At 43.2% G+C, this 25291-nt stretch overlaps 1 protein-coding gene across 1 annotated transcript; it reads left to right on the forward strand.

The window, feature by feature from the left end:
• Positions 1-127: 127 nt before the first annotated feature.
• On the forward strand, positions 128-21757 carry LSM1 (LSM1 homolog, mRNA degradation associated). Its single transcript, XM_088480382.1, has 4 exons — positions 128-298; positions 4725-4793; positions 19010-19125; positions 21259-21757. Exons 1-4 carry the CDS (start codon positions 253-255, stop codon positions 21427-21429), a joined length of 402 nt encoding a protein of 133 aa, XP_088336508.1. The 5' UTR covers positions 128-252; the 3' UTR covers positions 21430-21757.
• The last annotated feature ends 3534 nt before the right edge of the window (positions 21758-25291 follow it).

Genomic DNA, 25291 nt, shown 5'->3' on the forward strand with positions numbered 1-25291 from the left:
GTTATGGGCAATCTACCAATAAGAATCAATCAGATTCCGAGAGCACAGCAATGGCTGACAGGTCCGTAGCCACGCCCCCGCAGCACGGCCGGCCTGTCAATGGGAATGATGGCGTCACTGCCGCTTATATGACGGCTGCAAGAAGCTGCCGCGCCGCCGGAAGCTGGCCTTCAAAGATGGCGGGATTTCCGGTTACTGTGTCTGCGTGGGGTGCGGCGTGAGGAATTGCCCCGCAGCGGGGCGGTAGACAACATGAATTACATGCCGGGGACCGCCAGCCTCATAGAGGATATAGACAGTCAGTATGGCCCTGCCTGTCCTCCCTACATGTACTGTAGCCTGTCATTACCTGCCCCTGTCCCCCCTACATGTACTGTAGCCTGTCATTACCTGCCCCTGTTCCCCCTACATGTACTGTAGCCTGTCATTACCTGCCCCTGTCCCCCCTACATGTACTGTAGCCTGTCATTACCTGCCCCTGTCCCCCCTACATGTACTGTAGCCTGTCATTACCTGCCCCTGTCCTTCCTTACATGTACTGTAGCCTGTCATTACCTGCCCCTGTCCTCCTACATGTCTGTAGCCTGTCATTACCTGCACCTGTACTTGTATATATTCTGTATCATGTTAGCATCTGTCCTCATACATGTAATATGTAGCATCTTATTACATTTTTTCCTACCACATAATCTATAGACAGTCAATATGGCCCTGTCTAGAGAATAAGGATTCGTATGTTAGACTGTTGTTTGTAGACTACAGCTCTGCTTTTAACACCGTTGTCCCGTCTTTACTTATTGCTAAATTGTTAGCAATTGGTTTAGACGAGTCTATTTGCAATTGATTACTGGACTTTCTGTCTGACCGTTCGCAGTGGGTTAGGCTGGGAGATCAGTTTTCATCTCTAATTGTGAATACAGGAGTACCACAGGGTTGTGTTCTTAGTCCCTTCCTTTATTCCTTGTATACATCAGACTGTTTCTAGTTCTGAATCTAATCTGATCTTAAAATTTGCTGACGATACTACAGTTGTAGGTCTGATTACTAACGAGGATGAGGACGGCTATAGGGCAGAGGTAGATCGACTTATTAGATAGAGGTAGATCGACTTATTACATGGGGGTAAGGACAATAAGTTGCTGTTAAACAGTAAAAAAAACTAAAGAGGTGGTAGTTGATTTTAGGAGGTCAAGGAGAAATGTTCCCCGTCCTTTAATTCTGAATGGCGTTGAAGTAGAGAGCGTGGGTGATTTTACGTTTCTTGGTATTACATTTTTGGAGGACCTGTCGTGGTCGCATGTTTCTTTAGTGGTAGGAAAGGCTCAGCAACGCCTGTATTTCCTTAGGAAATTAAAAGGAAGTGGATTATCTAGGCCGTTGCTGGTAAATTTTTACCGGGGTATAATTGAGAGCCTTTTAACTTATTAGTTTACTGTTTGGTATGGGAACTCCACATGTTTGGAGCAGAGATCGCTGTCTAGAGTGATTAGGGCAGCTGAAAGAATTATTGGTCAGTCCTTACCTAGGCTAGAGGACACTTATGTTACAAGGTGTGTTTCTAAAGCTAATAAGATGGTTGCCGATCATAACCATCCATGCCACTCTCTGTTCTCTCTTTTGCCTTCTGGAAAGCATTTTAGATGTCTCAGGTGTTGTGCTAGTAGGATGCGGAATAGTTTTTTCCCTGCTGCTATAGTTAATTTAAATATTTTTAAGGGTGTTATGTAATTGTTGACTGTGAGTATCTTGCATTTTACTTTCGCTGATGCATTTTATGTGGATGTGACAATAAATTTGATTTGATTATAGCATTTTATCTGCACCTGTCCTCATACATGTTTGTATCATTAGCATTCCCGCTAGGCTGTTCTAGCGGGGCGCGGCGCCCTGCCCTCCTTCTGGAAGGCAAAAAACGCCCTGCCCTCCAGAAGGAGGGAAAAAAGCGCCCTGCCCTAACAGCCTGCGGGAGCCGTCTTCACCCGCGGGTCGCAGTGTCCCGCGGGTGAAGAAATGTGCGGTGACTCGGTCACCGCCGGAGAATAGATGCCTGGCATCTATTCTCCCTGTCTGCAGGGCTTGGGGGCTGCCCGGCGTGTCCGTAAGTTCCGGGCACGCCCCCAAGAGTGACGAAAAGGGGACACGTCTTATAGACACGCCCCCTTTTTGATGACCACGCCCCCCTCTCTGGCGTCCTGCCTCACGCCGGAGCTAGAGTGAACACTATATCATGTCAGCATCTGTCCTTGTAGCATGTTATCCACACCTGTCCTTACACGTCTGTAGCATGTCCGTACCTTTCCTCATGGGCAGCACAGACAGTGTAATGGTTAGCGTTACTGCCTCACAGGACTGAGGTCGTGGGTTCGATTCCCACCACGGCCCTAACGGTGTGGAGTTTGTATATTCTCCCTGTGCTTGCGTGGGTTTCCTCCGGGTACTCCGGTTTCCTCCCACACTCCAAAAATATACTGGTAGGTTAATTGGCTCCAAAGCATAAAATTAACCCTAGTGTGTATGTGTGAGAGTATGTGGTAGGGAATATAGATTGTAAGCTCCACTGGGGCAGGGACTGATGCGATTGGTAAGATATTCTCTGTAAAGCGCTGCGGAATATGTGTGCGCTATATAACTAACTGGTAATAATAACTGGTAATGTGCTTGCAGTATATCTTTAACCTCTCCTGTGTGTTGGCAGTGTGTTATTTTGCGCACCTGTTCTCATGTGTTTGTAGTATAAGCTCATTTGTCACTCAACTGTTGGTGATTATTTTTACCCATTTCTCCAGTGGGATGTGGAGACAAATGCTTTATCTTATAGTTTTGAATGCTGCCTGCACTAACCCTTATTTATCACTTGGTGGGCCTTGAACACAGCTTACTGTTGCATCCTGGTTGCAGTCAGAGCTGGATGCTTGCGAGACGTGAAGGCAATCTAGGTGGGAAGGATAGTAAGTTGCTACCGAAAGGTGATGTAATGTAGAGCGTGATTCATAAACTGATTGTGTACATTCTGGCCATATATGTATGTGGTGGAACAGTAGTATTCTTCAGGCTTTGGCGTATAGTTGTGTGGTAGAAGGATGGTAATGGTCCTCTTACAACCACATTTACAAATGTGATCAATATGATTTTAGTTGGGTGCTGTGAATAAGATACTAAATGCTCATATTGTAGCCTAAGACGAGCTGAAGAATGTTGGAGAAGGGGCTGCTCAGTGATGGAGACTATACTTCTATTTATTACCTAATGTGATGCTTTGGGAGAGTTGTACGTTTAGAGATGGTAAGCGCCATAAATGAGGTGCTGCGCATCTTGGTGTATAGGGTCTCGTACATTTCTTGCCTGTTTCCCCAATCCAACCGGAACCGCCAATCTGCTGGTTGGATATGTCGATCCGTTGGGGAGTCTGTGAAATTGTTCATGTTAATTCCTGATTTGCTGCTCACGATCATAATTTGGCAATGATTGGCTAATCGGTGAAAACCAACATGTTGGATTTAACAGATTCCTTGACCCCAGGATCTGGGAATTGGCCCATAACGTCGCTTATGTCTAAGAATAGCGTTGTTGGAGCACAGAAGATGTGCAGCAGTGTTTTTACTAATCTGTTCAATGATCAGCGTGAGGAAAGTTGGCCTGATTGCATATATGGTGGGAGCTGATGTTGTTGGGGTGACTATGCAGCAGAAGAGAAGCAGAGTTACAGGGTTTCCCAGCAGCTTTGAGCAGCGGTGGAGGGTGCAGTACTTGGGAGTGTGAAAGTGGGAGTGTAAGGGGAGTGTGAAATTCTGTTTGTCCCCAGTTGAATTATGAACACTTTTCGGCTGCATAGTGATCCAGTGAACCATGCCAAAATCTGCCAGCTAAACTCTACACTTCTCCCATTTGTCATGCAGGGACATTATCCATAAGTTGTAACAACTGGGATTTCACTGTGGTATTCTTGCAGTTGTGTAACAAGTGGATGTGATGTGTCAGAGATTAACTTTGAGGGTTGTGAATTGTCTTCAAGGGAATATATATATTAGTCTTCAAGGTGTGTGTATATATGTATGTATGTATATATACATATATATATATATGTGTATATATATATATATGTGTATATATATATATATGTGTATATATATATATATATATATATATATATATATATGTATGTGTGTATATATATATATATATATATATATATATATATATATATATATATATATAGCGCGTTCCCGCTAGGCTGTTTTTAGCGGAGCGCGGCGCCCTGCCCTCTTTCTGGAAGGCAAAAAGCACCCTGCCCTAACAGCCTGCAGGAACTGTCTTCACCCGCGGGTCGCAGTGTCCCGCGGGTGAAGAAATGTGCGGTGACCCGGTTACCGCTGGAGAATAGACGCCGGGCGCATGCGCCCGGCGTCTATTCTCCCTGTCTGCAGGGCTTGGGGGCTGCCCGGCGTGTCCGTAAGTGCTGGGCACGCCCCCAAGAGTGACGAAAAGGGGATGTGTCTTATAGACACGCCCCCTTTTCGATGACTACGCCCCCTTCACGATGTGCCCTCTCTAGCTCCGGTGCCCTGCTTCGCGCCGGAGCTAGAGTGAACACTAAAAAAAAATTATATATATTTTATTATATTTTTTTTTTTCTATTTCTATGATGCACATGTCAGCCTGTTAATGGTTTAATTGCACCAAGCTTTCTAATTAACAAGCTGTGTTTTTTCATTTTGTTTTTAAAGAAAAACATTTGGTCCTACTCAGAGATGGAAGAACTCTCATTGGATATTTGAGAAGCATTGACCAGTTTGGTGAGTAATCTGATTTTAATGGTTGACATTTGTTAGGAAGGTGATGGGTTGTCCAGTCATGAGATGTCCAGATGTAGGTCATTCAATTTATCTCTCTGTAGGTGCTGTGGAATATGTGCTCGCTATATAAATAACTGATAATAAATCACAGTCCTTCCAGGTAAATGCTCATTACGTGATCATATACAGATGTGTCCTCATACAGCAGCGTGACTGAGATGCTACCCAAGGAGTAGCGCAACTTCTCTTTCTGTACATATTGTGTGCAGTGAAACACCAATCGCAGTGTTCTAGAGACGCTGGGCTGCAGCTTTATGCGCTAATGAAGCACAAACTGAACTTGGCGTGAGAAAAAGCAGTGGTCACTGCATCGTAGCACTTCGTATATTATCCTTTATTTATATAGTGCCACAAGGGTTCCACAGCGCCTTACACAGTACATAAACAAAGTACAGAGCAAGAAAACGGTGACATACAGTACAAGACAAGTACATGGCATATAAACATTGCTGCAACAGTAGCTGGGTGTCAAGAGTTAGGTGCTGTTGTAAGGAGTATAGTGTAGATAATATAAGTAAAGGAAGAAAAATCACATGAGGGTAGAGGGCCCTGCTCGTGAGAGCTTACATTCTAAAGGGGAGGGGCAGACAGACAGGGGTGACACAGATGGGGTGGACAGAGGGTTAGGATGACAGATGGGTGGATTCCTATTTTACAGTATGTGAGGAAGTAATTTGGAGTAAGATTGACACCACTCACATTCTACTTTACGTGACAGTATTTGTAGGCGTCTGTGGAAAGCCATGGTGGTTATTTCAGTTTACTTGAAGATTGATGGGTAGCTGAAGCCACTTCATCAGGGGCTATTTAAAGAGTTTGGGTAAGGTGTGGACCAGCAGTCTCAGGTAAATGTAGAAATTTGTGTAGTAGTTGTTGTAAAGAGATGTTCAGATGTAAAATAATAAGTTGAGATCGTGTGTGGATTACATAAGGCACATTTATTGATTTGGATGGTGATGGGAGACACGTGATGTGTATGAGGCATGCAGGATACTTATTCCATAGTAAATGAGCTGTGTGTGTGGCCTGAATTTGGTGATATGTCACCAGCTAATAAAATCAGCAGGATAGAAAAGTAGATATAGTTGTAGATGGTGTGTAAAAGTTTTTTATAGTGACAGTGAGGTTGTAATAGTCAATGTATGATAAAAAGAAAGCTCATGAGTTTTTAGAGGTGAGCGAATCAAAAGGGCTGCAATGAGCACAGAGAGGTGAGATGCAGAGAGAGTAAGCTGGCCACACATCTAAAGATTATCTGTCCAACCAGCCAATTTGGTGGAATGAAAATCTGGTAAGGTATGAAAGCAAATGACAATCAGCAATTTGCTCCCAATCGCCGGAAAATGGACAAAAACTTGTTTGAACAAATTGTTTAGATCAACAATTTAACAAACTTGTCTGACGACCATTTTCATCTGTTTTCTGGCATTTAGGAGCAAATTGCTGATCATCAGTTACTCCCATTCCTTACCAGATTTTCATTCCAACCAATCAACTAGTTGGCTGGTTGGACAGATAATCTTTAGATGTGTGGCCAGCTTTAAGGATGTGTTGGCCTTAGAGAAAATAAAAAAGATTGTTTCGATGAAAAGAAATCTGTAGTACATGGTGAGATTTAGGTAAGTTGCTTTTAGACAAATTTTAAAGAAATCTGTTTTTAAATCTGAAATTACCCTAGAAGTTGGTCAATGTTTGGTCAACTGTTTAACTGTTATTTTAACACACTTTGTGCATTTAACACTTGGTACTTTTAACCCCAGCTGCCAAACCAGCCACAGCTGCCCCTACTGAATATAAAGGAATGGTATCCTTGATTAAGACAGGCTGCATCTGAGTCAAATGGTCTGCTGATCAAAGGAGATAACTTGCTCTGAGTTGGAGCAAAAACCAGGCCTGATATATACCATAAACAATGCTTCACTGAACAATATAGACTATACAGATAATCTCTTGCATAGATTTGTTTTTTTAAGTCACATACATTTAAAACTACACATAATTGCATGAAGGTCTAGATGCACAGTAAAGATGCAGTGAGTAGAATGAGAGATTGTCGCACATGATTGCGTGAATATGGATTCGGACTCATTTGCATGCAGGTGTACAAATGTCGCACATCACATTGGCCCTCTGCTCTAGTTTTGTCATTTCCAGTTGATATATTTGAATAGAGTGCCTGTTTTGTATGAGAGGTGCTGCTGACCTGGTGAGGTGAGGGGGTGGCTCTTGGCGTGACTGAAGCCATGGTGTATGAGGACACATAGGTACACCAGGGGTATTCAACAAGTGGCACTCAAGCTGCTGTGGAACTACACATCCCAGCATGCCCAGCCACAGTTTTGCTATTAGGGCATGCTAAATCGATTTGCACGGCATGCTGGGATGGTTAGTTTTACAGCAGCTGGTGAGCTGCATTTTGAATACCCACGATATACACGTTGGTACTGTACACTTGGCCAGTAATACCACTTTTATACCAAAGTCCCTGACCTGGGATTTGTAACACGTTTCCAACCTGGATCAGATCCCTTTTACACCGCGGTGCCACATCGGAGCTGTGTCTGCAGTGACCCGGCTCCACTGGCACAGGAAAGCAGCACTCTTCCCCTCTCCCTCCCTCTTACCTCACTCTCTGCAGTGGTCCCGAGGCAGTGAGGGTAGGTGGAGAGCGCTGGTCGGGCCAGCTGGGCCGCCCTTGGTTTCAGTGGACGCTTTGAGATGATACCATCTCCAAGCGCCACTGAAGCCGGCCAATCGTGCAGTTTACACTGCAGGGTGACATGGAAACGACCCTTGGCCAACCCTGCAAGCTACCTGAGTTGGATCCATTTACACTGACAAAAATCCAGGGTTGATGTGTGTATCATGTGCATCAAGCTGGGATTTTTAAATCTGTTTAAAAGGAGTATAGGAGTGCTGTAATAGCAGCAGCCTGGCAAATTAGCGACAATGGCTAATACATTGAGATAATGTACATGAGAGGAGAGTACACCTGTCATGCAAATTGAACCAATCTTTGCATTGTGTAAATTATTTTAGCAAATATGCTGTTTACAATATATTTACATTTATCTGCTGGCTTCTGTGATTTACTGGCCCGCAGCACCCTTACTCTGTCACAAGATGGCAGCGTTGTGCAAAGCTCTCGTTACATGTTTTATGTGTTGATACCTGGAACAATATCTGGTTCTTTCCCTGCAGGGCCTCTGAGAGGCAGGTATTCGTTTTCCTAATGGGAACGGTTTTCCAAAACTTTATTTTACTGCTGTCTTGATTGTAAGATGTGAATAATGTAGTTGGCAAAAGATCATTTTGCTACAATGCATGTGATAACATAAGTAACTTTTCATGTGTTGTCTATCACCAGCTACCTCTCTGATTACACCCTCATTGATCCTCCACTACACTGAAACTGTCCTGGCCATAGTCACCATTTGCGCTCTGCCAAACCCAGGGGCCATTTATCCCTGCTGGACCTCTGTGTCCTTATTGTGGAGAACTCTCTCCTATTGCACACCCTTCAGACCATTGGCCTCTCTGATACCATCCTTACACCGTCCTGTTTTCCTCCTACCTCGACGACCGCTGTTTGTTCCCACCTTTCTGTGGCCATCCCGCAAGGTTCTGTCATTGGCACTGTAATTTATTTCTATACTTATCCTTCCTGGGGGAACTTGTCAGTACCTTCAGTATCCCCTCTATGCCAAAGTCATCCAACTCTGCCTCTCATCTTCTGAGCTCTCCCTCTTGGGTGTCCAGTTGCTTCACCGTCATCTCCTTCTGGATGTCCATGCGCTTTCTCAATCTCCACATGGCCAAAATTGAACTCCTTGTCTTCCCTCCATCTAGAATCTCCTTCTCTCTAAACCTTTCTATCACTGTCCACACCCAGAGGAAGGCCACTGATTGGCAGATTCATGTTGGAACTCATGAGTCACGTAACTCGAATATGACTTTAACTGAAGACTCACACACTCTTGCATCAGCTGAATTGCCAAATTCTAGGTTCATCCAGGCACACACAATCTGACCTACAAGCCACGTGGATGCGCTCCCTGTCTCATCGGCTTGCCAATATTTAGACTCCGATTCCCCCGACAGACACGGAAACCTGAGGGAATACCCAGCACCACCAGAACACTAGGCTACCAAGACACCAGTCACTGTGGGAGGACACAGCGGTGATCTGAATCTCCCACAGACATATGGACTATATAGGTGCTTGTTCTTCAGATGTCCTCCACTCCCTGGATTCCATAAGGTGAGAAGCAGGACACAAGCAGGTTAAACCTTAAAGGACGCTGGGGACTTAACCTTCCTCAGGATATTATCGCATTGCTGTCACCACCATGTGTGCAGTACAAGGGCAAGCAGCAAGTGTCTTTATCCAAAGACTGTACAAAAGACAGCTGCTACAACAACAAGCACTCGACCTATTGACTCAATTAGTATAGGAGAAATCACTAGAGTTGCTGGGCTAATACTGCAGTAACCGGTGAGTATACGCGTGGGACGCCACTTATACATATAACTCGCACCCAAGTATACATCCCTCAATAGAGGTGTGCAATAGCATACCATTATTAGGGGAACGGGTAGTGAATGACTGAAATCAACACCATATGGAAAGATTTCCCCTAAAAAAATAACTTTACCCCCACCACCTCCCCTGGTAAGGACGTGATTGGGGATTGGATTTGCCCCCTTATATATCACCATAACAATTGTGCAGAAATGGTTTGAAACTATCTTCACCATCCCTAAATTGTTTGATAAACACCTTTATAATGTAGACAGATCGGGGGCGTGGCCTGGAAGCCGAGGAGGAAAGCTGCATGGAGTCGGGGCTCCGTTACGACTGAGCCTGCTGATCCAGTCCCTCCGGCCGTGCGCGGTGCTTCTTGGCTCTCCTACCGCCACAAGCCATCTCTGCCCCCAAGGCGGGTGTTCCCATTGCCTAGCGGGATCCTGGTTCCCGGACTCGGGCTGCCGGACCTCGCGGCCTACTGCAGACGCGGTGCGTGGTGTTGGATTCCGGCCCTCGCCTCCCGGCTCCTGCATCGCGCCTGGTCCACTGCCAAACCCCGCGACGCTGGCTCACAGACAGTCAGCGGGTGGGTGCGAGCAGCAAGGGGAACACACGGGGACGCCGCTGGACGGGTCCCCGCGACCGCATATCATAATTGCAGAAGGCAGACGCTGGCTCCTTTCAAGGTCCTTTTACAGACGGCGCCATTTTGCAGACACTGCATATACAGGAGACAAGGTACTGTGTGTTACCAGTTAAAGCCCTATACTGGAGAACGTACAGCTGCTTATAAACAGAAGTCTTGCAACTCTATACTTCTTTTGAATCCCCAGCTATAGCTGATGATAAATTTGGCAATATTTATGTACATATCCTTTACTCTGGGGAATAGTTACAGTGCCAGCTTCTACCACCAGATGGTGCTCCAGCCCTATTTTTCAAGTTACTTCACAATTATTTGAAATGTAAAGGATCTCCTGTCTGTGATCACAGCCATTTCTAAGCAACACACTCCTCAGTATTATCATAACCTGGTGAAAATTAAGACCAATCTCTACATGGATAAGTTCATGGCTCCACAGCCCACCCCCAAGGCAAATCGAGCCAGGGGTAGTAGCAAACGTACAGATCAACCTACAGACCCTGTGGAAAACATGCCACACACACATAGTTCCGAACCCGCTACTACCCATAACACAATGGGCCCGGTTCCTGCTCCTCTCTCATATGCAGAGATAGTTAGAGCCATTAAAGAAACAGTGGAACCACTACTGCAAAACCAAGCGGATAAATTCATGGGGGCACTGGCGGATATTAAGACGCAAATGTCCTCTGTCTCACAACAAGTGCGTGAAAATGAAAACAGGATCGGAGTCAACTTTCATGAACTTTCGGAACTAAAACAACAAGTTGCTACCATGTCGACCACACAACAACAATTACTATCCAAGGTAGACGATCTGGAAAATAGGTCCAGACGCAACAACCTGCGACTTCTGGGTCTTAAGGAAACGATTAAAGGCAACGATCTCACTAAATTTCTTCAAACCGATCTCCCTGAGCTACTCGGCATCTCGGCTGAACTGAATAATTTTGAGATAGAACGAGCACATAGATTAGGTCCTTTTCGCGATTCTAACATCTCACGCCCTAGAGCTGTTATCTTCAAGTGCTTAAATTTTCGTCACAAGGATCTGATATGGTCAACTGCTCGACAGAAGGGCCCTCTTCAGTGGGATGGCCAACGTATCCTCTTGTTCCAGGACTACTCCGCGGAGGTTGCCAGAGCACGCAGAAATATGTCCCCTGTCTGCTCTCAGCTCATCCAATCAGGGACTCGCTTCGCGCTCTTATTCCCAGCTAGACTTCGCATTTTCTCACCTCAAGGCCCTAAAGATTTCACAGAAGTTGCTGACGCCCAGGCTTTCCTTAACGAAGTAAAAGAGTCCTCGGACCCCTCCACGATGGACCATAATGATTGATTACGGGAAGATGTCCCATACCTATTTTGATGCCTTTACCAGGTTTTACCCTTTTCTTCAAAAATATGTTTATAGTCTGATTTAGGATTATAATTACATATATACTTGTGACGTTGCTTTATAGTTATTATTAAGACTATTGTCTTTTTTTTTTTTCCTTTTCAATAGGCTGAGATCAATGACTATAGTTTTGGTTATATGTTTGCATTTGATTCGCAATCTATGCATATCAGCGTCTTTCTTTATTTTCTTTTTATGTCTATGTCCATTTGTTTATTTGTTTCTTTATACTGTATGAATCACGAAGCTCATGCCCTTCATAGCTTATTTATGACTTATACTAGAGCCGACATTCATATTATTATGAACCTACCTAACACCAACCGGTATTATGGGGAGTATATTAACATTTATACTACACTTTTTTACTATTTGCATTACCTAATTTCCACACCTTGTGATGCATTCCCACCTTAGGTTTTGCACCTGGAATGTCAGGGGGATTCACTCACCAGTGAAAAGAAAGCGCATATTGACATATCTTAATAAGCTTAAATCCGATATCACTTATTTACAGGAGACTCATTTAACTCCCACAGAACACGCCAAGCTAAACACACTGCACCACCAGGTACTGGCGTCATCATCATTTGGTTCTAAGTCACGTGGAGTGGTAATCCTAATACGCAAGGGTATTCAATTCGATATTCACTCCTCTGATGTGGACCAAGAGGGCCGATACATTCTTATGGATGTTACGCTAGACGGCACTAGATATTGTTTGTGTAATGTCTATGGTCCCAATATATATGATAAATCTTTTTTCTTAGGATTGATTAACAAATTATATTCTTTTGCAGATTCTAAGATTATATTAGGGGGTGATTTCAATCTGGTCGCTTCCCCAACCTTAGATAGGAAAACTTTCTCTCATTCCTCCCCCAAACAACCAAAAATAGGTTTAAATTATATAGCCACAGAATTGAATTTATTAGATGTGTGGAGAATGAGACACCCCACTGATCTGGAATACACGTACTACTCAGCCACTCATAACGCCTTTTCTAGGCTTGATTATCTTTACTTATCTAACTCAATATCCCCAATGATTATCGATACATCGATTGAAACTATAGCTATTTCGGATCATGCGCCGGTGTGGGTGGATGTACAGGGGAAATTCCTTTTGGGTTCATACTCCCAATGGCGATTTCCGGCAAAATTAGCCTCATCCCTTAAATTTAAGTCAATGCTAGAGTCTGCTTGGGCCAATTACGAAATGAACAACCAAATACATAAAGATAACCCAGGTTTATATTGGCAAACTGCTAAGGCGGTGATTAGGGGGGAAATTATCTCCTTTATGACAAAATATAAGGCTGAACAGGACGCCACTTATAGATCTGCACAGACGGCCTTAACATCCGCATTTCAAGCTCTAAGAGCTTCATCCTCACCGGTGACTAGAGCCGCATATGGTGAGTGCAGGTTACACTTTGATCAAATCCTCACTCAAATGGATGATAAATATGTATACTCAGGTAAATTACATTTCTTTCGATACGGCAACAAACCTAGCCGACTCCTATCAAACATGCTGAGAGGTACCAAGCCACATAATAATATTGCAGCTCTCAAAGATGAAAGCTCTGCCATACAATTCAATGGCAAAGATATCGCGAATATCTTTTTCCGTTACTACCAAAACCTCTATTCCCAAGACCCAATAGATATCACTAAAAAGGAGGCTTTTTGGGAATCACACACCCTGCCACAGATTTCATCTGCACAGGCTGATATATTGATTGGCAAAATTACACATGAAGAGGTAGATCAGGCTGTTAAATCTCTCAAGACGTTCAAGGCCCCAGGCCCAGATGGTCTGAGTGGGGAGTTTTTCAAAATATTACGTCCCCAAATCACAGAGACTTTAACTAATGTATTTAACTCCATAATGGATAGTAAAATAATCCCTCACTATTTTAATTCGGCCATTATAAAAGTTCTGCCGAAGTCAGGCAGAGACCCCCTTTTGCCTTCATCATATAGACCCATTTCTCTACTTAACGTAGACTATAAATTATTGACAAAAATTTTAGCAGAGCGGTTGAAGTTGATTCTCCCGTCTATCATACACCCGGATCAAACCGGGTTTATTTGTGGCAGAAATTCTGTCACAAACATTAGGAAAGTCCTTACGGTGCTGCAGTCTCTGCATATGGGCGAGACGGGTGATCCCAGGTTCTTGTTGTCTTTAGACGCAGAAAAAGCGTTTGATCTGGTAACCTGGGATCACCTGTTTGAATCTCTGCGTCGGTTTGGTATGCCCGCCCTTTTTGTTGAGATCATACGATCCTTATATACTTCTCCCCTTACTCAGATTCTCACTAATAGATATTTATCACCTGTATTCTGTACACAGAGAGGGACGAGACAGGGTTGCCCGCTTTCTCCACTTTTGTTTGCAATTGCGCTAGAACCATTGGCAATAGCAATAAGACAGGAAACGGAGGTAAAGGGTATTACTATCAGAAACCAAACATGTAAATTGTCTTTATTTGCAGACGATATGATGCTTTTTATATCTGACCCCCTACGATCCATCCCTACACTTCTGGATCTAATTACCACATTTGGATCATTTGCAGGTTATCGCATCAATGTGAGTAAATCTGAGTTGCTCCCCATTGATGCAGCTACTTTTTTAGCTACACATCCCCACATAGCCTCTCTTTTCACAATTGCAACACATAAATTAAAATACTTAGGTATATTTATACCAGCTCAATTATCCTCTCTATATGCTTTTAATTTCTCTCCATTGCTAAATAGATTAAACTCCCAACTCCAGATTTGGAAAGATCTTAAACTCTCTCTACTCGGACGAGTAACTGTAATAAAGAGTGTGGTGTTCCCGAAACTAGCCTATCTTTTACAAACTTTACCCATTACTTTAACAAGAGTGGATGTACTGAAGTTTACGCAGATCTTTTTTAAATTCATTTGGCAGTACAAGAAACCCAGAATGCCGCGTTCCCGAGCTTACCTATTGAAAAAAAATGGAGGGCTGAGCATCCCAAGCATCTCTGCATTTGCAAAAGCTGCCATATTCCGATATATAACTGATTGGTTATTACATACCGATCACTATACTAATCCTGACTTGGAGGAAGCATTATTTCACCCATATGCCCCAGCAGCCTTGTTACACACCCCTAAAATACACATTCCTAAGATATTTCGTTCTAATATTTTATTCTGGGACACTTACACTACGTGGTTGAAGGTTAATACACATTTGGGGAAAAATCCTTTTTCATCCCCGTACATCCCCTTATGGGGTAATCCCTGTTTTCCCCCTTCACTTGACATTCCTCTTTTTAAAATGTGGAATCAAAAGGGAATCATGTCCATCAAAGATGTATTTGATCCGGGTGGCAATTTGCTCTCCTTTGTACAATTACAGGATAAATATGACATCCCTCGTACACAATTTTTTATGTTTCTACAAGTACGTCATTTCATTCAATCCTTAGATAATCCTTTATGGATCTCAATTAACACAGATACAATGGGTCGCATTCTACTCTTATGTCGCTCAACCAAATTCAGAATAGCTCATTTATATAAATACCTGATTGAAATTCCTATACATGCTTGGGCACCAGTTGCGGAAGCTTGGCACACAGAGATACCCGAATTATGTGACTTGGAGCCATTTGTTGCGAATCTGGATTGTGTTTTACCCTGCCTTAAGTCAGCGAGACTTCAAGAAATTCATCTTAGAATTTTAAATCGTACATATATGTCCCCGGCCCAACGGAGACATTTTGTGCCACTGGAGGAGGGAAATTGTGTGAAATGTGACTGCTCTAATGCCTCTCTCTCGCATAACCTCTGGTACTGCAGAAAGATCCATAGATTTTGGAATAAAATTTTGTGTTATCTAAATAATACGATACATCTTAAATTGTCCAAAAATGCGGCAGCTCTTATTTTCGCAGAATTTTCAATATGGGAGTCTGAGTCCTCCTTGGGCCCATGGAAACCTGCTCTGAGAGTCATGGTTACAGTAGCTAAACAACTTATCCTTAATTACTGGATCTCAAAATCAGCACCTACACTAATGGAATGGAAAACTGCGCTGCTGGAGGTAATTTATGCGGAGAGACGTATGGCTATCTTTAACATCGAAAGAGGGGTACGGATTTTTTCCAAAAAATGGGAACCATACATACAATGTCTACCGGTCCAGATTCAGAATAACATATGGAAAGTCTTTGATCACACGGAATGGTTTATGCTAAGAAATATCACTTAAAATGCCCCTATTTGTGCTATTTATATGTAGCTCTCTGTGAATCCCCCCAGACAAGGTATCTCTCACCTTCTGTCAGTGATTCCCCCTCTATTTCTATTTCACCTTTCTTTCTTCTTCTGTTTCTTTTATCATTTTATTCTAACTCTCCCCCCCTTTTTTCTAATATAATTCTGCATTGATGTAGATTATATTGACGCAACGATTGACTGATATACCGAAGTTGATGTGATAATTGGTTAACTCAAAATTCAATTGCTGCTTACACTGGCTCTATAAGTTGCATAGTTTGAGTGACATTGATTGTATATTTACTTGCATTTCTATACGGTGTACTATATTGATTTTTTTTATACAGTATTTGTAATTTTGTAATTTTCTACATTATATTATATTCAAGTACTTTGTTTCTTTGTACTTTGACATAATTTCAATCTATATTTGTACTATTTTCCAAAAAAAAAAAAAAAAAAGTTTGAAAAGATTAACAGTAGTTTGTATATTGTTTGTTCCAAGAAACAGACTAGTCGTTTATCAGACAATTTTATTTTCTCTAATTCTTGGATTGTGCAATGTATAACTGTTTTATTGCTGTTCAATAAAAAAAGATATTTAAAAAAAAAATAATGTAGACAGATCCATTTCTACTGTCTTTATTCACACACATTTCAAGGCAATCTATCTTAGTGCACCCCCCGCCCCCATTCCACTTTTTTATCCCTGTCAAGAACACCACTATTACCTCTGTTCCACAAATCCACCGCCTGGGTTTCATTCTTAACTATTCTCTCTCCTTCGTCTCCCACATTCAATCTCTTGCCCTGTCCTGTCACTTCCAGCTCTGCAACATTGCTCGCATCAGACCCTTCCCCTCCCAGGATGCCACCAAAACTATTGTCCTCCCACTGATCATTTCCTGTCTTGACTACTGCAGCCTCCTCCTGCTCACATCTTGCCCCTCTCCAATCTGTTCTCAACACTTTAGCCAGACTTCACATCTTCTCCCGCTGCTCCACACCAGCCTCCCCTTTCTCTGCACTGGCTCCCCTTCCCTTACACAATCCTCACTCGCTTACAAGGCCCTCTCCAACTCCACTACTCCCTACATACTCCCTCCCGTCCTCTCTAGTCAGCCAATGACCACTGCCTTTTCTCTTCTGTGATCACTACCTTCTCTTCCCAAATCCAAGATTTCTCCAGTGCTTTCGCTCCGTCAGACTATCCCCCAGGCCCCATAGCTTCGAACTGGTGCTGAATACCCACCTGTTCATAAGCCCATCAGTCCACCACGTACTTCGCCTTGCCCTCTTGCACCTTCCATCCCTCACACTCTTGCTCCTGCCCTCAGCTACCCCTACAGCCCATCAGTTTTTCCCGTTAGATTGTAAGCTCTTATGAGGAGGACTCTCCTGTTTTCACTACCTACTTCTCTTGCACACAAGCTACATTCCACACCTCCTCCATGGACTCTCTGCCTCCGGACTCCAGCACTGCGTAGTTTTGCACCTCTTTCTGTTGCGCCCACGCTAATGTGTGCACGTTACACTGAATTTTCTTCTTGCTATGTTGAGTAGTTACTGCTCTGCTGTATTGTACTGTTCTACCTTGTACGGTCTTATTGTCACCCTCTATGGCACACTTGCGGCACCCTATATAGACTAATAATAAATACATTGCTGTTCATCACTGTGAGGCAGTGGTGCACCTACATCCTAGAAATCTGACTTGTGGTAAGTTAGCTTGTTGGTGTGAGTAACCGGCTGCTATGCACACAGCCCTTCTCTCCGTTTCTAATGATTCACTGAACAAATAGCATTTCTCTATTCAGTTCTTGGTCTCCTTTTGTCCATGCAGATTGGTTTCTGTTTGACACATTCACATGGCAGGTGAAGGACACTCTGAAGTGAAATAAATGCCTTTGAATAGAGAGCAGTTTGTCCTTACAATGACTGGCTGCAGGCGAGCTAAACCACTCATTATTTCTTGTGATAGGACAAAGGTTTACCGTGAAATAAGGCGGAACTCTGCTTTGTCCTCTATAGTACTGCTCCCGTTACCTATCCTCCCCTGATGTGCGGCTTTTTCTGCTTCAATTCAAAGCACCAGGAATTAACCCAAGTGTCTTTATTCCTTCTGCCTATTTCAGGTACAGCCAGGATCCCTTAATGCTGGCTGTTACTGTAATCAGGGCATTTGGTCACTGCTGTGGTATGGGGTGCCCCAGCTTAGATTATTGCTTGGTCTCCGGGTGTGCCTTTTTGTAATGGTAATACCAGTTGGGTTTGGTCACTCTGGTGCCGGTCTTGCATAGGTTGTCGGTTGAGGGCCTGATTTATAGGTGGGGGTCAGACGTCAGTTGATGATATTGGTGGTAAACACTGAATAAAGTGGCACCTCCTACATAGTTTTACTTGAAATGTGCTCACATGAAATAAATAGATCTTATTCAAATGCCTGTAGGAAAATTCTTGTTCTTTGCTGAAAGTTAAATATTTGTTATGCAAATGTCTGATTCTCATTTATATAGGTAAATATTGTAACTCACAGCAATAGAGGGACCTGCCTGCTTGTAGCTAATATTACTAATGTCATGCACTTTTCAAGTGTTAGAAATAATCCATTAGGTTTCCCCAACAAAAGAACAGGTAGTATGATGGTAAATCCGGTAGCCTGTGTCTGCGTGCCCTATGGATTTGGTCAGTTCTGTGTGCAGAATGTATGGCATAAGCTGCATACACACACAACGATTTTTTGAACGATATTGTTTAACGATAATCGTTTGAAACAATCGTTCACTTTCTCAGTCAAACGATGAACGATTATTGTTCATGCGCGTTCACGTTTGTAGTTCAGTCAAACTTGTCAACTCAACGATTTTCATTAAGTTAATATGCAAAAATCGTTTGTAGTTCATAAAAATCGTTCATTACATTTAAATGAACATAGTAAATGAACAACTTTAGTAATCGATTTTAGTTCATTTTTTCAAGATAGAAAATCGTTTACTAAAATCGTTCATTAACTCAGTCGTGTGTGTGTGTGTGTGTATGCAGCTTTACACTTACCTGCTCTGGGGAGGGGATCATGGGGAACGGGGGAAGATCCAGAAGCATCAGAAATGTTGTATGATAATGTGTGAGCCATAAAGGGATGTATAGATGCCCTTTAGTTGTTCCTGGGCAGATTATAAAGCTGATGCATAGACCAGGCTAGCATTTACAGGGCAATTATAGCTTTTCTTGTATGACTATGGTGCGGTTATTAGAAAATTGACGGAAAACAAATCAGAATGACCTGTTACCGTATTCTCCTCCTCTTGCGCCCCCAGCTAACCTTGTGCTGCACCAGACTGTGGAAAGGATACACGTTGGGAAGAAATATGGGGATATCCCCAGGGGGATATTTGTGGTCAGAGGAGAGAATGTGGTCCTGCTTGGAGAGATTGTGAGTAGACCTATGACCTCTATCACATTGATAAGAATAGTGATGTGTTTCTCCCCACACCATGAGACATGCTATAGTGTGACCGCAAACCAAACACAAATTTAAAGATCCCCCAATAACAGGTAATCCTGATGGGGACTAGTAGGAAGTAGCCGATGACCACTATATGCACTGCCGGGGCTCCATTTATGTTTGTCCAATTTGTCATGTTGGTGACCAAAGACTTCACAATATATACTGTAGGTCATTGTGCCTTCTGCTATGTTGTCTGAGATATTCCTGTGGGCTTGGAAACCACTGACTTCGGATGCACTTTAGGTCACAGGCTACAGCCAAGGGTACTGCATTTCTAGTATTGGATGCCCTAATCAGATGAGCTTCCACATCTGCTGCTGTCAAAACTGCTTCACTGGGACCTACAGTATGTAGTTCTTAAGCTGGGTACACACTTAAAGGATCGGTCATCAGACTGACTCGCTGTCTGTGCGGCTGATTTGTACACTATATACACACTTGCCAATCCGCCTCTCGATATGTCTGACCTGACATCACAACTGGGCGGGCATTTATATTTGCCCAGCCAGTCGTGATGTCCATGATGGTGGACCCTGCAGCCAGTGTATGGGCTTGTAGGCCTGTTGCCTGTATAGATAGATCGCCATTGGCTGTGCTGCAGGGCTGACCTAATATGTCTGTAAACGACTTTGTTCAGACACCCGTACACCCACCGATGCACTCATAATATATTGTACGTCGATTAAACAATATATCGACAAGTGTACCCAGCTTTACACTTGGCCAAAAAGAGGCTTTCTCTTCCTCATAAACGCACACCACACCTGAGGGCTCACACACACCCTCCAGAGTTATAATTTTGATGATAGTACTCTCCTCAACTGATTGTGTGCAGAGACCACACCCAGGAGCAATAGACTGCATTGATAGGTAAACAGAAGGCCTTCATAGCACTGTTAACCCTATTCTACAAGACAGCATGCTCCCTTAAGCTGCATACACACTAGGTTGATGAGTCTGCCATCCCGCCAACCTATCTGACGATTGGTAAGTGCATACGTACTTGCCAATTGTCCGACCGCTGTGCCAGGCTTGACGTCCCAACTGTGCAGGCATTTACGTTTTTGAGTTGTCACTCATCAACGTGACATCCGTACACCTCAGAGGACCGATAGATCTTCAGCCATCTACTGTGCTGCAGCGCTGTTCCAATTATATCTGAATGTCGTCGTTTACAGATGTATCGATGTACCAACCAATGTATTATAGATATATCGGCAGTTCAATGGAACGGCCAATATATCAGTGTGTACCCAGCTTTACAGGTCACCTAAACTTTGCTCATTGTGATCCCATCTCCTTTATATTCACATACTGCCTTGCATACCAGATGCAAAGACTTGGTATGGGGTATAGTTGCTTAAGAACTGGTTTTTAGAAGGGAAGATGTTGCCCATAGCAACCAATCGGCTTCTACTTAACATGTATCCAGCACCTTCCAGGTTAGAATGGTTAGAATCTGGTTACTATGGGCAACATCTCCACTTCTAAAACCCCGCACTTTAGTAAATATACCCCCTAGTATGGAAAGCTGCAGGATAAAGCTGGGAGTCCGACTTAGAGTGCAATCTCCACAAGACTTGATGTGGTTGCTCCTGGCAGCCATTAAGGAAATGGCCTATAAGACAGACATTAGTAAATGAGCCCTTCAGAGCACCCAACATGCCCTGAGCCATAGAAACTGTTAACCAGTAGATTTTCTATATAGGGCAATGGAGGGAAGTGTCTGCATGTTGGACACACAAATTCCCTATAACTATAGCTACCAATGTTGATAAATCCCTTTTTATTCTGGTTAATAAAATAGAAATTTAAGATTGATCAACTAGTTCAGCAACATTAATTTCTAAGCACAAATAGCTTTTCATGCTGACGTATGTTGGTGTTGTGAGAGCTGAGTAATGCTGACACCAGCCCCCTGCAAGAGGCATTGTGTCTGCAAAAGGCCCCATGCCAGCTAAGACTTGTACAGAGAAGATCTGGGTTACATTTGCACTTGTGTATAGCCAAACTGTCGGCCTTATCCTTGTCCTGTCTCTGCTTAATGTTCCCCAACAGGACCTGGAGAAGGAGAGTGACACGCCATTACTTCAGGTTTCCATCGAGGAGATCCTGGAGGAGCAGAGAGTAGAGCAGGACAACAAACAGGAGGCTGAGAAAGTGAAGGTCCAAGCGCTAAAGGAGCGAGGCCTGTCTATCCCCAGAGCGGACACCCTGGATGAATACTGAACTTCTTAGCGGAAAGTGCCTCCAGATGTCTCCAGGCGGTTATAGATGTCCTGGGTGGATTATTTTTCTTTCTCGTTTTTGTTCTCCCCATCTGGACTTGTCTGTTGCGGCCGCACTGTACATTAATCATGGCTTCAGTTTGTGAAATGGTGTAGGTTTGCGCATAGTGATGACGCCTTGCCGATAGCACTTATGTTCAGGGGTCACTGGGTTTGAGGAAGAAGCCCCAAGGAACAGTTTTATTTTGGTCTGCTTTTATTTTCTCATTGATGTGCTGCTTCTGTTTGTTATGATGTAATACAATCACACTAAACACATTTGATCTATAGCAGTGCTTTTTGAGTGTTTAAGTGAGTGGGGTTATCCATTTCGTAGTCTGGATTACTATTCATGAGCATGCGTAAGTGCCTCGGGTATCTGGTACTGTTCTCAGCACAATGGCTGCCTGCACGGTATACGGGTGACTGGTGAACTTTAACCTACTGAGCTGTTCACAACGGTGTACATCGTACTAATTGTCCATTAATGCTGGCGTATGCGTACTTTGTTTTCCTTATGTATTTACACTTCCATTATATACTGTACATTCTCGTAACTCCCCACACTTCCATGCTAATTTACACCTCTATTACAGTGTAGTACAGAGCACAGTGCCGTCATACTGTGTGACTGGTGTATGCCTATCCATTAACATCTTGGTCCAGTAACGATTGTTTGTAGCCAGGCCTGCCGTCTGAGGGGCCCAGTACAAATACAGCAGACTGATGCCCTCTAACACCCAGCTGTTCCCCTGGATTTCCCCACTTTCCCCCCAGACCTTTATGCATGTGTGCGCTCACTAGTCTAGGCGCTATGCCGCTACTGCTCACTTGATAATGAGGTAAAATAAATGTTTCAAGTGATCTATTGTCAACTGTGCAGCTTCCCTCATTGATGGACGGCAGCTGATCGTCATAAATACCAGTTGTTGTTTTTTATTATTATTTATTTATTTTATTTTTTTACTATATACAGATATAATTAAAACCTTTATTATATCCCCTGGTGTAGAGCAGGAAAAGCTCCTCCTACTATGAGTGTGGGTTTGTGTAAGAGCTATAGTGACATGAGCCCACCTACTTTGCACAGATCAGTCCGCTTCGGGGTCTCTAAGCTGGTTCACCATTTATAGGAAACTCTAGGATGCGGCCTCACATGACTCACCTGTCCTCATACACACTACATGTCCCAAGGGCCCCCCACTTCTATGAAGGAAAAGTTTGTAACCTAAGTTGGTGAGTCCTTTTCAAACATGGTGAGACAATATTTGGCATTTCGGAAGATGAATGGTTAGATCCTGAATGTATAAGGATATGTAGATTCTCCCCTCTCTGCATCACAGATAAGTCTTTCTTTAATTTCTGGTATTAATCCAGTTATGTGCACAATTCACTTTTACTTGGAGGCACTGCACCTAGAAGGTGCCTTTTCTTCTACCCCTCCCCCTCCTCTCCCATTTTATATATGGCAATGCCTTGATTCTTAAGTAGACTTCCCCATACCAATCCGTCCCCTAGCTGGCAGCGGTCACTGGCAAATGTGCTCATATCGCTTGTGGTAAGGAAAGGATCAGTGCTGTCTGTGTATGATGATGGAGCTGCATGCTCTGCTCTTGTCATTTCCATATTTGGTTCAAGCTGACTGGGAAAGAGGGACATGTAGTGTAACCAGGCTGTGCTACTGGTATCTTCCACTACAGAGCGCTATGGACAAGGCTATGGCCCTGCAATGTTGCTGGATGATGACTTCTGGTCCTCAGGCCTATCTAGCCCTACGGTCATGGTATGACGTCTAATGCTGGCCAGGACTGGTCTTAGATCACCATGTGCAGAATATCTTGGATGCCTAACTGCTGTGTTATTGGAATATGTCGGCAACATTACTGACATTCATGTAATAAAATCTGGAATGTATGTATTTAGGAATGGGAGGGGGGGAAGGGAGAGGGAAAGAGTTCATAACATATTTTTTTAAAGTATTTTGACACTTTGTGAGCTTAAATTAGAAAAGTATGTTTGAGATTGATTGGCTGCCTGTATCTTTACTGCAATCGAATACCATCCGTGTGTTGGTAAGACCAGTTTTACTATGTTTGTGTGCTATATATAGCTGTGCCTGAAGGTTTGTTATGTGTACATCTGATTACAGGCTGGAATGTGGCACTGTAATAAGGACTGGCTCAGCTGGTTCAACAGGGACTGTGCTTGTCCTATTGTAGGAAATGAGCATGGTCGCCAGCTTAGACTTTGCACAAGGAGTTTATGTAGCCAGGCCTCTGCTGCTCTCATGTTCAGGTGTTGATCTAGTCACACATTGTATTGCTTGGGAATGGTTCCCTGGCCTGTCTGGGATTGGATGACGCCAGTCACATGAACATATATGGCAAATGATGAGCTCTCGCAGTGGAGTTCACTGACGTCTGTGGAGCACAATGTGTTGCACTTATAGACCGCAGTCACCTACATGGGGCTATGGGGTCATCGTATGAAGATGAGTAGGTGTGGGGATATTTAAGTGGTGTCTGGTGTTGCCTCCACTTACAATGATGACCTGCCATTAGGAACTCTAATAAACACATGCATTGACACCCAGCATTCTGATTGCTTTGCTCCCTCTTCCGGATAATGGCCTATAACTGCTTTACTCCATTGTAAATGTGTCCAGCATCTCATTCTATGAGACATTGTACATATACATTTCAATCGTATATAAAATCTATTTATTTTAGTTATTCTGCATGAGCCACAAGACTCCTATCACTAAACTGGCAGTTTTATTACAGCAAAATACACTTTTTAAATGTGGTTATTAATAAGACCATACAAGAGAACAGCAAGCCTTCCTTTGTGACCGACCTCTATCCTTGCCATGCCTGTGTAGAAGAGACCAGCCAAAGTGTGCATGGGACTTGTTTATTGTGTTTGGGTTTTTGTGTCAAGAGGTTGCAGCACATTGCCTAACAGTAACACCCTAGGAGTTAGTTCAAGGCTATTTATTTAGTAATTACAACACTGTAGCAGATCATATTACCTTCTAAGAATCCTCTGCATGCTTAGAAATGTAGTGTTTGTTTTTCTGTTTGTTTTACTAAACTATATACTATTTTTTTTAACACAGTGGATATACTTTACAGATGATACGTTAGTTAAAGCATTAACACATTAACTATGTAGCTTTATTTACTGTAGGTACACCTCAATCCAAACACTAATATACAGTACGTTGCAAAAGTATTCACCCCCTTTGGAATTTTTCATGTTTTCTTGCCTCACAACCTGGTATTAAAATGGATTGAAGGTGTGCATCATTTCATTCACAGAATATGCCTACAACTGTGAAGTTGTGTTTTTTTTTTTTTGTATATTGTGAATCAAACATTTAGGACACCATAACCGAAAACTTCAGCATGCATAACTATTCACCGCCCCTAAAGTCAGTACTTTGTCGAGCCACCTTTTGCGGCAATTACAGCTGCAAGTCGCTTTGGATAAGTCTCTATGAGCTTGCCACATCTTGCCCTTGGGATTTTTGCCCATTCCTCAAGGCAAAACTGCTCCAGCTCCATCATGTTGGATGGTTTCCGCTTGTGAACAGTGATCTTCAAATCTGACCACAGATTCTCAATTGGATTGAGATCTGGGCTTTGACTAGGCCATTCCAACACTTATATGTTTCCCCTTAAACCACTGGAGTGTTGCTTTAGCAGTATGCTTCGGGTCATTGTCCTGCTGGAAGGTGAACCTCCGTTCCAGTCTCAAATCACAGGCAGACTGAAACAGGTGTTGCTCAAGAATATCCCTGTATTTAGCACCATCCATCTCTC

This window comes from Taudactylus pleione, unplaced genomic scaffold (genome assembly GCF_031769625.1).
Source record: "Taudactylus pleione unplaced genomic scaffold, aTauple2 ptg000253l, whole genome shotgun sequence".
NCBI classification, from domain to species: Eukaryota; Metazoa; Chordata; class Amphibia; order Anura; family Myobatrachidae; genus Taudactylus; species Taudactylus pleione.